Source organism: Phyllostomus discolor, chromosome 4 (assembly GCF_004126475.2).
Source record: "Phyllostomus discolor isolate MPI-MPIP mPhyDis1 chromosome 4, mPhyDis1.pri.v3, whole genome shotgun sequence".
NCBI classification, from domain to species: Eukaryota; Metazoa; Chordata; class Mammalia; order Chiroptera; family Phyllostomidae; genus Phyllostomus; species Phyllostomus discolor.
In genome coordinates, this window is record NC_040906.2 from 59,382,800 (window position 1) to 59,400,399 (window position 17,600).

At 33.4% G+C, this 17,600-nt stretch overlaps 1 protein-coding gene across 1 annotated transcript in view; it reads left to right on the top strand.

Annotated features, from left to right (window-relative positions):
• KCNH7 (potassium voltage-gated channel subfamily H member 7) overlaps positions 1-17,600 on the top strand; it is a 480,501-nt gene that overhangs the window by 392,544 nt on the left and 70,357 nt on the right. The window contains 2 exon segments of the mRNA XM_036023387.1: positions 2,410-2,835; positions 14,901-15,300. Coding sequence (XP_035879280.1) covers positions 2,410-2,835; positions 14,901-15,300 — 826 coding nt within the window.

Genomic DNA, 17,600 nt, shown 5'->3' on the forward strand with positions numbered 1-17,600 from the left:
TCCACAGCCGGTCACTGTCCCTATTCACTGCCTTCTTCCAACTATTTTCCTCACATTTTATCCATTGACATTATGAAGCAGCTTAGAATTCCTCAACACACAACACATTATTTCATGCCTACCTATCACTGTTCATTCTGTTACCTCTACATGTAATATTCTTTCCTTTCCAGTATTTGCATATATGCATTGAAAAGAGTTCCATTCACAGTTTTTACTTCTCAGGGGAAGTTCCAAGGGTCTCTATGTAGTCTAACTTCTACTTCTGCTAAAACTGGTATTAAATTGCCCCATGTGGGAGGTCATTATCAGAAGCAGGTCACTTAAACAGGAAGCAAGCTCAGACAAATGTTCCTATCTTCAAACATGGCTTTTTTTGTTGTTGTTCTTTTTGAATAACTGCATATACTTTCAGGAGAAGTTTGTAAATTTAACAATCTGGGATGATCTCAGCAGCTCAAAACTTTTAGTCATGTCATGCCAGAGTGCACTGGGTACAGAATCTAATGACAGAGGGAACTGGAACGATAGAATGGGGCCACTTTTTAGATGACTTTGAAAGCCAAAGTAAGGTTCTGGGCTTTGCTTTCTACCTGCTGAGTAATCCCTGATTTTTGAGAAAGAGACATTATGTAATGACACCAAAAGAGATGATCAGTTCTTTGCAAACAAGAATATCATACACACACTAGTTTTCTGTACTAAGCAAAACAGGATTGGAGTTCTGTAAGTCTGTACCCATCAACTGATTCATTATTTTAATGTTACATATTCCTAATTGGATTTTGGAAGTAAGATATGACTAGAAGTATAGTTATAGATATAGATCTTAGATTCTGAGGATTGTTAGTGTTTCATAAATAGTGAAATTTCCAGATTTCTTGTTTAGTTATAAATAATCCTTATAACTTCTCATAATAGCTTAAATTAAAGCCCTGTTTCCTTGATATAGTAGGAGTTACAAATTTACTCTGAGTGAAAGAAAATTGTTAGGTTCTTTATCATTTTTTTCAGAGCTAATTAAATCACTTTAGGTACTATCTAAAAGGAACTTTACCTATTTAAACTGAACTCTTTTGGTTATATTTATGCTATACTTCAAATTCTCAAGTTTTATTTTTAAATAGTAATGATAACTCATTATGTGTGGGGTGAAAATGTATGAAGTACAACAATAAAAATAAAATTGAAAGTTAGAATTTGCCTGAGATAGTTTATTATTATAATTAAGTTAAAACCTACATGGATAGAACTACCAAAAACACAGAAGTCATTCTTTGACTCATTAATGGGATTTCTTGAGAGCTGTGCTGCAGATCTGATAGTGTATTATTTGTGTTTAGAACAAACTAGTCTAAGAGAATTTACTTAGTGAAATTAACTTTGGAGTAGAGCTATTGCACACATGTGGAATATTCATAATATAAAATTATAACCACCACTCCTTTGAAAATGTCTCTTTGTGCCATAAGTAGAACTATTAAAATTTTTTTAAAGATTTTATTTATTTACTTTTAGAGAGAGGGGGGAGGGAGGTAGGAAGAGAGGAAGGGAAACATCAATGTGTGATTTCTTCTTGCATGCCCGAACTATTAAAATTTTAAATGCTTTAAAACCCATGTATTAAAGCTACTTACATTTACTGGGTAGCTAGATAACTTATTTGTTTTCACATTTGTTCTTGAAACTTAGTTTAAAATTACAAACTCATGAACTTTTCTACTGGGTAAGGTCACAATTCAAGTTTAACTCCCACTTTTTTTTCAGATAAACTAATACTCTAAAAGATGAACTATTTTAATCTACTTGGTGCCTTATAAAGTAGAATAAACCTTAAGAGTTTAAGTACTCTTTGGTAGTTAAGAATCCTACGACGTTTTCATGTTACTGTACTAAACATCTCCTTGTACCATTTTCTTTTCATGGTTCTCTAAATGTGATAAAGGAGTTCAAGTGAAAGTGTATTTGCCCCAGAATATAAACATGGTCATGAATCCAGGTAGACTGCTTCTGTTCATTACAGCCAATCTTAAAAACCGAATTACTTATGTGTCAAACTGATTTCATGATTTTCTAAAAACAGCTATGCATTTTTATTTCTGTCTAGTAGTATGTTTCAAGGGAACTAATAACCAAAACCTGGCATCTCAGTGACAATATTTATTATCTTTCAGTGAAAATTATATTTATCAAAAACACCCATTAGGTTTTCTGAAGTTGAATATATTAGTGGGGGCTTATCTGGGTTGCTTCAAGTGCATTTGTTTTCTAGACGTCGTTCACAATTCATGAATTCAATTACATGAGTCTCTTTTAATAGATTTTGCTGTATAGTTGCCTTAATGTTTGTGTAGACTTATAGGTTAAATAAGGACATTTTTATATATACTGTATTTTTTGTGTGTTCAGGTTCTTTCTTTAGGAGCAGACGTCTTGCCAGAATATAAACTACAGACGCCACGCATCAACAAGTTTACGATATTGCACTACAGTCCTTTCAAGGCCGTCTGGGACTGGCTTATTCTGCTCTTGGTCATATACACTGCTATCTTCACTCCCTACTCTGCAGCCTTTCTCCTCAATGACAGAGAAGAACAGAAAAGACGAGAATGTGGTTATTCTTGTAGCCCTTTGAATGTGGTAGACTTGATTGTGGATATTATGTTTATTATAGATATTCTAATAAACTTCAGAACAACATACGTAAATCAGAATGAGGAAGTGGTAAGTGATCCTGCCAAAATAGCAATACACTACTTCAAAGGCTGGTTCCTGATTGACATGGTTGCAGCAATTCCTTTTGACTTGCTGATTTTTGGATCTGGTTCTGATGAGGTAAGAGCTGCTTAAGAGTCTTATTTTCTGAAAGATTGCAATTATAAAAGTGAACCTATTTTAAATGCAAAGAAAATGGTGGCTTTACAAATTTTCTATGTCCCAAGATGGAATTCATTTTCAAATGAAAATGCTACAAAATGAAATGGAACAATTTTGCTATTGGAAATAATTCACAATTTTTTTAATGCTTGCTAGATGATGTTAAAGTTTATTTATCCTTTAACCAAAAATTAAACTTTAAAACACTGTTTCATAGCACATTCTCAGGATGTAGAATCACTACATATTAATTCATGGGTATACAACTATCTAAGAATAATATGTTTCTTTCTTCACTCAAAATTGTGGTTTAAGGCAGCAGGGACTTATTTGTTTTAGATCCAAATTATATGGAAGAGGCATCTTCTGAAACATCTTGTTCAAAATCTTTCTCTTTAATAATATCTAGGTTGAAAAATACTTCTTATGTTGCCCATACATAAAAAAAAAAGCTGGAAACTTTAAGTAAATCTGGCAGGTGTATAGTGTATTTTCTGGATACAAAGATCATAACTTTAGTCACATTCTCAAAGGTTCTTTGATCCATAAAAGGTTAGATTCTTCTTAAGTTCCTTCCAATTAATTGCCACTAATTTTTATTGCAAATGAATTTCCTAGATTATATAATGGAAAGACTTACAGAAGGTGTGAAAGTTAGTTCAAATGGAGTAAGTTGAGAAAGATAACCTCAAGTTGTGAAATTTTAAAAATTTAGTGTAAAGCTCACAGTAAATCAAATTTCAAAAATACCGTCTGCAGATGGTGGCTTCCTGGCCAATTCATACTTCAGGACAGGAGAATCCTCCTCTGCCAAGGGGAGCCTATAGGTTTGGAAGTAAATTCTCTCCTACAGAACACGCCCATCAAACTTTGGGTCAATGAGGAGTAGGGCAGTCGAACTATACATTCTTCCCAGATTTTGCAAACCTTCAACTAAGTCTCAAGCCTGAGCCTCATCATCTATAAAGATGATAATATTACTTTTCTCTGCTAATTTTTTTTTTAATTTTAGAGTCTAGTGAGGTAATACATAGGATACTCTTAGCAAAATATTAAAAAAAATAACTGCTATTAAAATAGTTGAACCTTTAATGTTAGACACTCCTACCTTTTAAAATAAGAGGCAAGAAAATGAAATACTTCTTTATTTCTTTTTTATTGTTGTTCAAGTATAGTTGTCTCCATTTCCCCACCACCACTCTTCTTTATCTATATTTATCTTTATGAGGTCCTTAACAATGAGTATCCATTTATGACACCAAGTAAGCTCTTATTGATAAAAATAGAGTGAAACCATACTCTCAAATTTTAAAACATATGTGCCAATAGAAAATTAAATTTCAGTTTAGTAAAATTGGCAAATAGAAGTGTTAGAGGAAGTTAATTTACTGATGATATTTAATAACAATCAAACTAGTGCATATTTGGATGTGCTGATTACAACCATTAAGGTAGAATTTCTAGGATGCAGTACTTGATTAGTTTAACTTCAGTTGTTATATCACTTGAAAATAATAAAACTCATTTAAAATAAGTAATTCAGAAAATTACTATTATGGAAAAGCCTTCCTCTAGTGAGCTGAAACAAAAGAGAGTTATGTTAATCACACAGGATGAAATGATCTTGGGAAAAAATAGTGTCCAGTCACCTTCCTCATGTGGCATTAAGGAAAAGGGGCAGTTTGCCTCAGAGATAATAGAACCATTTCTCCACTTCTGTGTGATTTCACAGACTCCCTTTGTTCCCAAAGCTGCCCCCCACACCTTGAAGGTGTGATATGATATGGGAGGGATTCTGTCTTTGCAGTTAAGCAGACCTGGTTCTGAATCTCCTCTATGTCACTTACTTTGTGTACATTGGCAAGATACTTAGCTCATTTATGACCTTATTTCTTTCCTGTAAAATGGTAATAGGTAAGTTCTTGTGATTTTAACATATAAAGCAACAAAATATGAAGAGGTTACTACAATACCAAATGCATAGTAATGACTTGTTTGCCAAAGATTTCTTCTCTTCAGTATCGCTTCAGATTAAAGTCCCTGTTTCTTAATGAAGTTTTCTTTTAAAAATTTACGTTACCACATTAATCCATAAATACTTTAATTACTCATTTATCCAATGAATATGTAATGTCCTGCTTACCTATGGGGACATTCTGTGAAGTGCATAGTGAGGCTACTTTGTCCGATGAGCATCATCGAGTGCACTTGCACAAACCTAGGCGTGCAGCCCACTTCACATGCAGGCTGTATGGTGGAGCCTTTTGCTCCTAGGCTACCTGTCCTGTATATTACTATACAAAACCACATGAAATTTAAATTAAGCACAAAAGAAAAATGATGCAATCAAGAGACACAGCAAACACAAGATGTATGAGACTGCTGCCAGAGTAATGTGGCATGCTCTTGTACAGCAAACTACTTATAAATAAATATTAAAGTACACTCTAAAGTAATAATAAAAAGCATCATATAGTAAATACATAAACCAGTAGCATAGTCATTTATTATAAATTATTATGTACTGTATGTAATTGGATGTGCTATAATTTAATACAACTGGCAGTACAGTAAGTTTATTTATACCAACATCACAAGCATGTGAGTAATGCATTGTGCTATAATATTACCATGGTTATGCATCACTAGGTGTTAGGAAGTTTTCAGCTGCATTAAAACATTATGGGACCACCATCATATATTGTTGACCAAGAGTTGTTATACAATATATGACTGAATTTATTCACTGTTTGATATCTTGCAAAAGTTATTAGATTAGCCAGTTGCAGCTAGAAATCCTAAAGAAGTGGGAGACAGAGAGGGATTATTTTGAGCACAGCTATTGGGTTGTAAAGCACAGGAGTGGGGGATACATGGTAAGGGGAAGTGTGTTGGCACCAAGAATAGCCAGCAGCAGGTGAGGCTGACAGGGGCATAAGGGAGTCAGATAATTGGGCTGCATAGCTGTGAAGGGTTAACAGCACAACCAGTGATGGACTGGACAACTTTGCACATTCTTCAGGAGTGACAGTGAAGACCCTTTTAAATACATACTGTATTTTATACATATGTGTATATATGTATATGTATGCAGATATATGTATATATGTATACATATTCATATATAGATATATATAAAATCAGGCTTTTCAGTACATAATAATATTTCAGAATAAAAATTTTCTAAATGTGCATAATATGCCATATAATGAGGATATTAAAAATAGCATCCACTTTTGTTTCTGGCAAAAAATAATACTTCCAGAGTAAAGAGATCTTATATTTAAATGTACCAACTTGGGAACTTTCAACATATGAATAAGTAAAAAAATAACTTTGGGGTGTTTGGCCCAAAATTAAATAACCAATTCTAAAATCACTAAGCTAGAGGTCACTCTGATGAGAGATCACCTAGTCCAATTGTTCTTTCCTGGGAGTTTCAGGGAGGTGTCTGAGAGAATCTCAGCAGCTCACACAGTTTGCCAACAAGGCTGTCTGATAAGACTCAGAACCATCCACCTCCACTATAAAAAGAGGAGCTTGATTTCATGTGCTTTACCAAGTAAAGTTTCATGTAAATTTTCTACACATTTTAACAAGAATTGACTTTCACAGAGTCATGATAGCCCAGTCCACATGTAGGTGTATTCATTCCAGAAGCATCTTTTGAGAACCTACCATGTACCAAGGTTCTAGAGGCTGGATTTACAGACAAGAGTGAGATAAGGACCCCACTGTCTGGGAACTTGAAGTCTAGAATGGAAGAGCAATGATGAACAAAATTAGTCCTATCTGATAAATGCTTCAACAGTGCCATGTACAAGAGGACATGGGAGCACGGAAAGGGAAGTTCCTAGGGTAACGTTGGAGGTTTCCCAGGTAGAAAGGGTAGGATGATCACACTAGTTGGAGGGGAAGCCCTTTCTAATTAGAGGCATGGAGCAATAATGTATAGGTCCCTAGCCCAATATATTAGATATTTTACAATTCCCCCTTTTATTATTGTCAAATAAAAGTCATAGATAATATAGCACTTTAACATGCAATTTCACAAATATAATATATAATTTCTCCCCTTAATATAAAGGACAAATAAAAGAAATGATCATAATAAAATACCTACTTAATATATAAATGCTTCAGCCATGTGTACAATAAATGATATAAGGAAGTCACCACATGCTTATACCTAGTTATAATGAACCCCATATTTAAACAATAACTTCAATATTAAACCAAATATTTTATTTGTATTTGCATTTTAACATAAGGGTTGAATATATATGAGTATGCTTATATATGTATAAATGTGTATATATACAGGTAGATATGTATATGTGCATACATGCATTTCAATATTTATACACACCTAGGAACACTATGACTGTGATAACTACAAATGTAAACTGATATAGCCATGGTGTACACCACAAAGTACAAGAATTCCACAAGGCCTGTTGTCATGGAAGATATGATTTTCTGAAATATTGAACAACTCTTAGTGAAAGTCCAAACTAAACAAGTTAATCATCTCTCAATTTTCATGGCAACTAAAGTCCTGAAAAAATTAATGGATATTAAAATGTATAAAACTGAATTTTTATATGTAAAACCCAACCTCCAGTTTCAGTAACTATAAATTTACTTTTAGCCTATGCAAATGACTGTGGGACAATTTTTGTTGTTGGAGACCACTTTAGGGATTATAGGACTTGTGCCTACCTCACTCCACTAGGAAGTAAAGGAAAATTCATGAAACCACATGCAGAGCATTTCATGCAAAAGAAAACACTAGTGAAAATGGCCCCATCAGGAAATAGCCTTGGCAAGTAAGAAGATCAGAAAGAAGGTCCGTGGCAGCCAGGCTGAACCACGGACAGAGGTGGAGTGCTAGGATGTGAGGGTCCTGATACAAATCACATGCAATCTTGGGATCTGGCATTTATTCTGGCTGCAATGGAAGCTTTAGGGTGGGAGTGGATATTTTGAAAGACCTCATGGCTGATGTCTGTAGACAATTTAGTCAGGGTAGAAAGAGGAGAACCACTTCAGAGGTTTTGCTGTTCTGTAGGAGGGACAAACAACGATGGCTTGAACTACGTGGTGGCAATACAGGTAAACAGGAACAGATACATTTGGAACGTATTAGAGGAGAGCTTGTTGGTGGATTAAACATTGTTGGAGGATTAGGAGAAAAGCAAAATTATTGATCACTCAAAGATTTTGTTGTTTCCTTCTTCGAAACTTTTTTGGCAGGCAGTAGGAGACTTAAGCAACTATTATGGATTGCCACTCGTTTATTCAAATGGGAAAAATCTTGGGAGAAGGAGGTGTGTTATAGGGGCCATGTTGAATTTGGTAAGCTTGTTAGTGATCCCAGTACAGATGACAGGTAGGCAAGTAGGGCATCACATGAGTAGCTATGAGTTGGTATGAAAAGAAGAAATGAGATTTATTAAATTATAAATTAGATACAGTTCTGACACAAGTTTGTTTGGATCAGACCTTCTACAGTAGGGACCATGTACCAGTTTCTATGTGAATCTTACAAAAGTTTGAGATTCATATTTGGTAGGTCTGAAGTAGAGCCTTGAAACCTGCAATTTTTAAAGTTTCAGGAATGATCCTGCTGTCAGATATACAAGATCCAGTGGCCATCTGGGACACAGGGGAAGTCCAGGAGAGAGCTTTTGTGTGCTCACAAACATTTCTACAAAATAAATACATAAATAAACAAGTTAAAGTGATTTTCAACTAAATGTAAGAACAGTCATGCTTTCCTAATTTTCACTGAATTATTAAAATCTTCTATGCATCACAGCATCGTGAATGACCTTAGAAAAAATAATTTTGTCAATGTTATTTAAACATTAATGTCTTCCTTCCAATTTCCCTAAATTGTAAGTTACTGTTACGTTTAGTTTTATTTACATTCAACTCAGGAGAAGAAAAACAATTCAAATTTAGGATTGATATTATTTTATTTATAAAACATGTTAGCATTGCTAAGGATAGCTCAGCATATACATGTTCACTAAAATGAGTATATAAGCAAAATTGCTCATGTTTCCAAAATTATATTAATTTTTAGTTTAATTAAATGCAAATCACCTAATAATTAGAGAATATTGTATAATGTTAAGAAAACACATTGTAGAAAATGAATACTGGCAGTAACACAGCCTGGCTCTGTCACCGATATCTTCCTGATGTCAGTGTCATTCAGAGAGACCAAGAAAAAGTTTTTTATTTCTTAATTTTTGCATCATCAAACATCATGCCATCCATAGCAAATTACTGCCATGTTATTGATGCAAAGAAATAATACTGTGGGATCAGTCTCCAGAAAGTCAAATTATTATTATCTGCCTCAAAGTTTCCCATATTTTAATTATCTGTGGCAAATCTTACTTTCAGTAATACTAACAGAACTTAGAGCATTCTGTTTAGTAAATGCTTTATTCACCTCTCTTACCCCTGAAAATTATTATTCTTTTGATTAGTTACTTGCTTTGTTGACCTCTCTCCTTTCACCCTTAATAGTTCTACTTGAATCCTGATTGCAGGCAAGACCTTTGAAACCTGAGTAAACAGAGTGTTCTCTGAGAGAAAGTTGTAATAGCAAAGAGAGTTTGTGCTCACTTTCATGTTAGCTTCCTTAGTCTGACAGATAAAGGGATACAAAGCAAAACTTGGTGGGTATCTGAATAGAAGTTCTGATCATCTTGTCAGCATTCTCTGGACCTGATCTCTGCAATTGTTGTCATTAGTTTGCTGGAAATGAATTTCTAAGACATTAGACATACTCACCACATTCAAAGTTAAATAACAAAGCACATTTTGTAGGCCTGATTGCAAATATATGTCTACACATAAAGTTACTATGTCTGTCTTTAGCTAGTTCCTAGGAGTAAAGGCAGAAGTTTCCTTTAGCTTGTATTTGAAACTATTAGCCACGCCTCCAAATATTTGTGGCATGGCCAGTGAGAGAGATAGGATCCCAGTAGAATAATTTTCGAACTAAAACATAAGAACAGTCCATCAAAATTTTTATTTTGTGTTAAGTTGATCACCCAATCCTCATTTATAGATAATTTATTGACTACACATTGCTAGAAATGGAATACAATACAATTTTGGTTAGATCCTTCTCAGAACAAGTCAAATTCTTTTTGTTTGTTTGTTTGTTTAATTTTATTTTAATCATTGTTCAAATAACAAGTCAAATTCTTATTAAAAAAATAACATCCTTGATTATTTACTGTAACATTTGCATCACTTGATGACCAGTTTTCTATGTTACTGTCACTAAAGAAAAAGAAAGTAAGCTCAAATTGCAGAAAAATAGAATGTTACTTATAAAACAAAATTTTTAAAAAGTGTCTCAACAATAAAGGTTTTTCAATATTGGAGTGAGTTTCCCAGGAAGGTTGTAAATATATCTTCACTTTAAAAGCCACAGTTTGTGGAGGAATTTGTGAGGTTTGGTATGAATAAGGAAAGAATAAGTTGGGTGATCCCCTCAATGTTTTTTACACACTCAAAATATAGCTCTTTAATTGTGATACTGGATGTGCCCCTAGGAGTACTGAAATAGTGTGACTGAATTTGAACAAGCAGCTAGGAACTCGCTTCAAAATTATCAAATTTTATTGGTAAATAACTTATTAAATGGTATTTATAAGTACCAGAGCTTAAAGGTAATTGGAATAAAATATAAAACAAAACATAAGTGTATAGTTATTAAATTTATTAGTCATTGTTTCCATTTCCCTTCTTGTACCCAAATATTTCTTGACAAACAAGACAAAACAATGGATGAAGTATAAAGTTTCAGTGACAAGTCACTTTATCAACTCTGTAGATAAACCCTAAGATTGTATACTTATCTTTCCTCATTTATAAAAGAATAATTCTATCCATTTACCATAGACAAAGGTTTTAGGGAGTAAACCTCTGAAATAAAGTGTTTTAAATATGAGTCCTGAAAATGCTTGCTAAAAAGACAGTAGAATTATTTTTTCAAGTTATTTTGAAAACTTCTTGAGCACAAGATTTTCTCTTGCTGATGAGGCTTTCTCAGTTTAGCTGCAGCCACATTTACTCTTGAGCAGAGCTGTGTAATACTGATAAGAAATCACCTGTTCTATTTCCAGGCCTTGAAAGTGAATTCCACTTACATTAAGAGAGAATATTGTCTGAACTATTGTAAAATGTCCACTGAAAACAAATCACATAATCTTCCTGAGTCTGGGTCTAGAACCTAACATACTTGCAAGAACATAATTATTTAGAGTATATATTTTAAAAATAAAATTTAGTTAAGAGATTCACACTTAATAAAAATAGCTAATTTCTACCTCAGTATAATAAAGGCTCTGGGACTATAATAAACTATGAATGTGGATTTTTTTTAAATTGAAATTGTGTTATATTTATCAGCCACCCAGAAATTTAAGTAAGTGAATTTTCAGGAGAAGAGTCTGCATTTAGAAAAGAATCTGAAAAAGTGAATTAAAAATAAAAGTCTTAAATAAGTAGTTTTTGTTTACTATGGCATTTAGGCAAAAAGAGTTTGAAATATCATTCAATCACAGTAAAGGAGTCTAGTTCTGAGACTGCATAGAAACAGGACTTGTTAGAGCTCATTAGGTCCCTTTTGCAATAGTTCATGGGCAGTGTTAGAAAACACAGTACCTTGCTTCAAGCCACTGCAAAATGGCTCACCACAGTCCATATCTTATTTATTATCATGAAGTTTCTGTACTTCATAATAACACCTCTAGTGCGTCTTTAGTGCGTCTTAACCAAAAGTAACAATAAACAGAAAATATTTTTCTGATACCAGTGAAAAGCTCAACAAATAACATCTAAAAGAAATTCTACCTCTACTACTTTTGAAATTATTGTAATTGGTTTAAAGATAGTTTTATTTCTATTTTTTAAAAATTGAAAAATAAAAACCACCAAGACAAACTTCCATAATATGTCTGAATAGTACATGAAATTATATATGCTATGAGACGACCATACATTCTGAAAACACCACTCAGCCAAATTCTAATGTCAACACAATTATATAATATGGTAGCCGTTGGTCCTATTTTTCACTTTCTGATACTACAAAGATAGTCCATTGAACTAAACAGTGGGGACTAACAATCTCTGACAAATCAGCAAGAGGAGACTGATCATTCTTTAGACTATTTCCTCTGAGATTTTGGTGCCATCACTTCTTTTGTTGTGCAACCTGAGACAAAACACCTTTAATCTTTAAATAGATATTTAAACAAGAAGAAAAAGAAAGGAGCTATTGCAACCCTGTGTTATGTAAAAGATGTGCTATACACAACTGTAGTTAAGAAAGAAGGCCCAGGTGTGTTCACGCATCTTGATAACAATAGAATTAAGGCCAAGTCATTTGTCACATTGTCAGACTAGAAGGTAGTTGTGCTTGGGGACATGGCTTTGACTCTTGAAATCAATTTTCACTTATACTTATGAAACTAGGTTGAGATGCAATTATGTACCATAATTCTTAAGCTTTTTTGTCCAGAAAGGTGTCTATTGTGTGTCATTATATAAGATTTTTTATTTCTCTTCTTAGAGAACTTACTGTCATCTAGATTTTATCTCATGTTAATATAGTTCTGGAAGAAACATCAGAGGTTTCTTTGGGAGGGGGACAAAAAGGAGCTAGGTGGCATATCAGCAGATTTTATTCCTTTTTTTTTTGTAACATCATTTGTACTCTACCACCTTTGTAGCCAGAAGAGTTGTCAGTGCTTATTATCACAATATAATATAAAAACAGCTCACTTCTTTTGAAGTATCTCACTTCATTAACCAAATACAGAATTTTCATTATGTTTCATTTATTTGGGGATTTAGAGAGAAATTTTGCTCCAAGGACAAGAAGTTTTAAAAAATATTCCTCAGATACTCCTAATTTTGCCACACAAAGAAATAAATAACTGGGCTGAGATAAAAAATAAACGTGCAAACATAAGCTGTGAAGCATAGAAAAAAGTGGCATGTCGAACCAGGGTGATTCCCGTTACCAGGGTCTGAGCAGGCAGAGCCCCTGGGTGAAGTTCTTGTCTAAAATTCCCATGGAAGCTGCAAGGCCAATGCCGATAAACCCCAATTTGGGATCTGGATATCTAAGCTACATATTTTGAAAGTGTGTAAGCTCCATCGACCCAATTTACAGTATAAAGTTCCTACTTACTGATGGGAAAAAATGTATGGGGTGTTCAAATAAAAACACAAGGAGCTTCCATTTGTTGGATATTATCTACAATCCTGTAAGACAGAAATTATAATGCCCATTTACAGTGAATACTGATCCTTAGAGATTATATCAGTAACTTGACCTAGGTGACACACTGGTACAGACGCAGAATTCAGACATAAGTTTGTCTGTTCCACAGTGCTAGCAAATAACTGCTAATATAAAATATTGATAATACAGATAGTAGAAAGTTAACATTTCTCCCAGAGGACTCTGTAATATTAACTCAAACTCTCCATTTATTCAAATGTGAAAGAAATATACTTTTAAATTTGGGAAGGACAAAAAAATCTGTCTCCTTTATTGCACCCTGAAAAGTAAGAACCCAGCATTAACAAGGAAGACACCTTTCCACACATCCCAAAACGAGCTCAGACTAGAGTTCAATTGTGATAAGCACATCTCAGCTATGCTGGTCCCTCTCACCTCAGGAGGGTTTCAGTACTAACTGAATTATAGGGCTCAGAGGAAACTGAGGATGGTCCTCTTCCCTTGGGAGTACTATGACCCAGGGGGAGGAAATGAAGCACTTATTATAGTACTTTAGTAAAAGTGCTTTTCTTGATATTTAGTGCCCTTTTCTACCAAGCCAGTGTGAATAGATATAGCGTGATAGTTATGTCATGAGCTATTTCTTTAATTAAAATGTGTTCTTAACTCAGTTGGATGCACTTTGTGAAATAAACACCAACAATGAACAGATAAAATGACTCAATAATTGATTGGTAAACACCATGTAGCTATGGAATAATTATATGCCCTGTGAAATATGTAGTACTTATAGCTGACATTATTTAGGAAACCTAAGAAATGAACTTGTAATTTGTGCTTATCAGATTTCAAGTCCAAACAACGAGATAAGTATCCTGTTATTATATGGAAGTGTCCTATCATTAGATACCTGGTCAATAATAATCATGTAATTAGTTACATATATCACAACACAAAGCAAAATACATAATAGCACTAAGAAAGCAAAAACAATTTATAATTTAACATATTTAAGAAAGAAAAATGCATTTAAATAAAGTGTCTAATTCATGCTTGCAATCATCCAATGAGTTTCCTAGTTATCTGCCTGACTGGCTCCTTCTCATTACGCAGATCCTTCTCAGTGCTAAGGTCTGGTCCTCAGCAAGGCTGTCCTTCCTAAACTAGGCCCCATTCCAACCCACACTCCAAAACACCATCTATCAGATCACTCTGTTTCATCATCATCATTGCACTTCCCATCTCTGAAATGATCTTATTTTTGTTTATTTTAAAAATATTTTAAAATGTTTATCTTCTCAATAGATCATGAACTTGTTTCTCTTTCTTAGAGAAGATACTTTGTCTACCAAATAACTGTCTCTATCAGAAAAGTGACCATGTATATCTGTTCAACACTCTAGTTCCCCTATGTGGCACTTGCTAACACACTAGTAACCTGCTGACATGTTTGTTAGTGAGTGAATGATTTACCCATGATGTGCAAAGCACTGAGAGCATAAAACAAGATAGACAAGTTCTTTGTCCTCTAGTCTTCATGCGAAGGCACTGAATTAATGTCATGCACATTTTCAGATATTTTCCAAAATGGATAAAATTTTTAAAAATACTTAATTCAAACAAAGTTATCCTCAATGCTACCATATTGTTTTAACCAGTTTCTGCCTACTTAGCTTCACAGGAACATGCGTTGAGTTGTTTACCAACTGTTTCTTACCATGCATATTTACCTTCACAGACAACAACATTAATCGGTCTTTTGAAGACAGCTCGACTCCTTCGTCTTGTGCGAGTGGCTCGGAAACTCGATCGGTATTCAGAATATGGCGCTGCTGTTCTAATGCTCCTAATGTGCATATTTGCCCTGATTGCTCACTGGCTGGCTTGCATTTGGTATGCGATTGGGAATGTAGAAAGGCCCTACCTGACTGACAAAATCGGATGGTTGGATTCATTAGGACAGCAAATTGGAAAACGTTACAATGACAGTGACTCAAGTTCTGGGCCATCCATTAAAGACAAATACGTCACAGCACTTTATTTTACCTTCAGCAGTTTAACCAGTGTAGGATTCGGGAATGTGTCACCTAACACCAATTCGGAAAAAATCTTTTCAATTTGTGTCATGTTGATTGGCTGTAAGTAGATTTCTCTTTTATCTATTAGGATCAAATAATATCACAAAATTGCTATCTCTAGAACATTTAGAGTAAGGCAAAGGAAAATTTATAGAAAATTGTAGAAATAATGGGATTAAATATTTGGGAACCATAGTCTATCAAATCTGATTCTCTTTATGAAGGGGAGGCACCAAAGGTTTCCAGGACCTCAGGAAAGCAAGAGCCTAAAACTGGAATGACATGGGTCTTGGGATTCAGGAACAGAGACTTGCAGTTCACCTTTACCACTCTAAAAAAGTATCCATAATGTGTTACCAGTGGGTATTTTCTATTTCCAGCTGAAGCCAGATTAGATTGGGAAAGATTAGTTTACATTATATTACTAGATGTGCTAGGTAGATAGAAATATATATATCACCGCCACAGATCATAATGTAAGTTAATCTTTTATGTATATGTATACATATATATATGATTTGCATAATCATATATATGTAGATACATATATTGGTATCATTGGCTACAAATTCCTTCCCCTGTGACACTATGTGAAGGCTTAAGTGACCTTTACCTGGTAGTTGGGTAATATCATGAGCATTATTTATAAGGAGACTCTTTGTCATAAGAAAAATGTTTGTATTAAACTAAATATGCTTTAATGTTAATATATTTTTTAAAACACACTGTGAAACCACTATAGATAACCTCGCTGATAGCAAACAGCAATTGGCAAAAGCATGATTGATTTATAAATCTTTAAAATAGCATCTTTCTTATACTATGTACACATTTTTAAAATAAACCCAGAGAGTTGACTTTTAAATGTTAACATATTAACTAATGAAATGTGATTAAATAAGCTTTATTTATGGCACTTAAATAGATTCACTAGTTTATTGTCCACTTTATTTAAAATTTACTTTTAATATATATGTCTTGGTATTTTTATTTTAGTGACATTTGAATAGGCTAAATCATGTTAAATCTCTCTTAAGATATTCTTCAAATTCAGGCTTGGCCTTGGATATAAACACAGAAATGGCATTGCACCCAGAAGGAAATGGAAGTAGAGCTTACCGGAAAAAATAGAAAACTTCATTCCAGGGAGACTGAATTTCTCAGAGCAAACAGTCTGTGATTATGACTGCTAGTAAATACCCCTAATGGCTATGAGCTTTAGTGGCATAGGTAGCCAACAAAGAAAAGAAAAACAAGGTTTTTTATTATTTTAATATCTATGTAGAAAAAATATATAAACTTTTTAAAGAAATTAAACCCACATCTTAAAACTTAGGACTTTTAACAAAGAATTTTTAAAATGCCCAGAAGGTTAACCTGTTCATCACTTAGAAATCTTTACCACTTGTGAGAATTAAGTGAAGTACATAGTACTGTTTATTATGTGAATCATTTTACGTTAAAGAAAACTCAGCTCTTTACTTGCTCTACACCTAATCTCTAATTCCTAAATCAGGAGATTATTGGTAGTTTTCATTCCTTTCTTTTTTCATTCTTTTCTTCTTTCTCTACTTTTGTTTTTTCTTAAAAATAAAAAACTACATTATTTCTATTGATTCTTTAGGAATGTGCCTCCTGAAGATGAATTTCTTATTCCATTGCCATTTTTTCCAGTGTTCTTATTTTAAGAAAAAAAAATTAGTTAATTGGGTAGAGTAAGAGACATCCACTTTCTACATTGCATTCTTTATATGAATAACAAACGTGGTTTTACAAACTGTAATCAAAATGAAATTGTATAAAACTTAATGTCTCACAGGAAAAATTCCTGAAGAATTCTATCATGACAAATTAAGCCATGAGTAAAGAAAAAGGTAAAATTAAGATTTAAAATTTAACAGTAATAGGAATGCCTCTTGTATTTGCTTAGACATTTGATGTATACAGTTGTAGCTATGCATATTTCTATTTAGATCCTATTGTATTACCAAATTATTTGGTTTTCTTTGGATTCTATTTCTCCAATAACTACATAGTCCTAAGATCTATAAGTGACTTAATTTAAAGCAAAAAATAAAATACAATATCTAACCAGATAATGTAAAATACTGTATATGTACTAATCCTAATTATATCTTATATAGTCTAGTTTATATCAGGTTGAACTCTCTCATCTTCTTTGAGCTTCATTAAATATAATATTCTTTTTAAAAGAAAAATTTGAAGCTACATTGTAAAAACAAAACAATCAACTATCCTTGTTATGGAGATACAATTCAAGCAAACTAAAAATTAAACATTAGAAGCTATTATCTAACTAAATGCAAACAACTCAAATATTTATAGATACACTTTTCAAA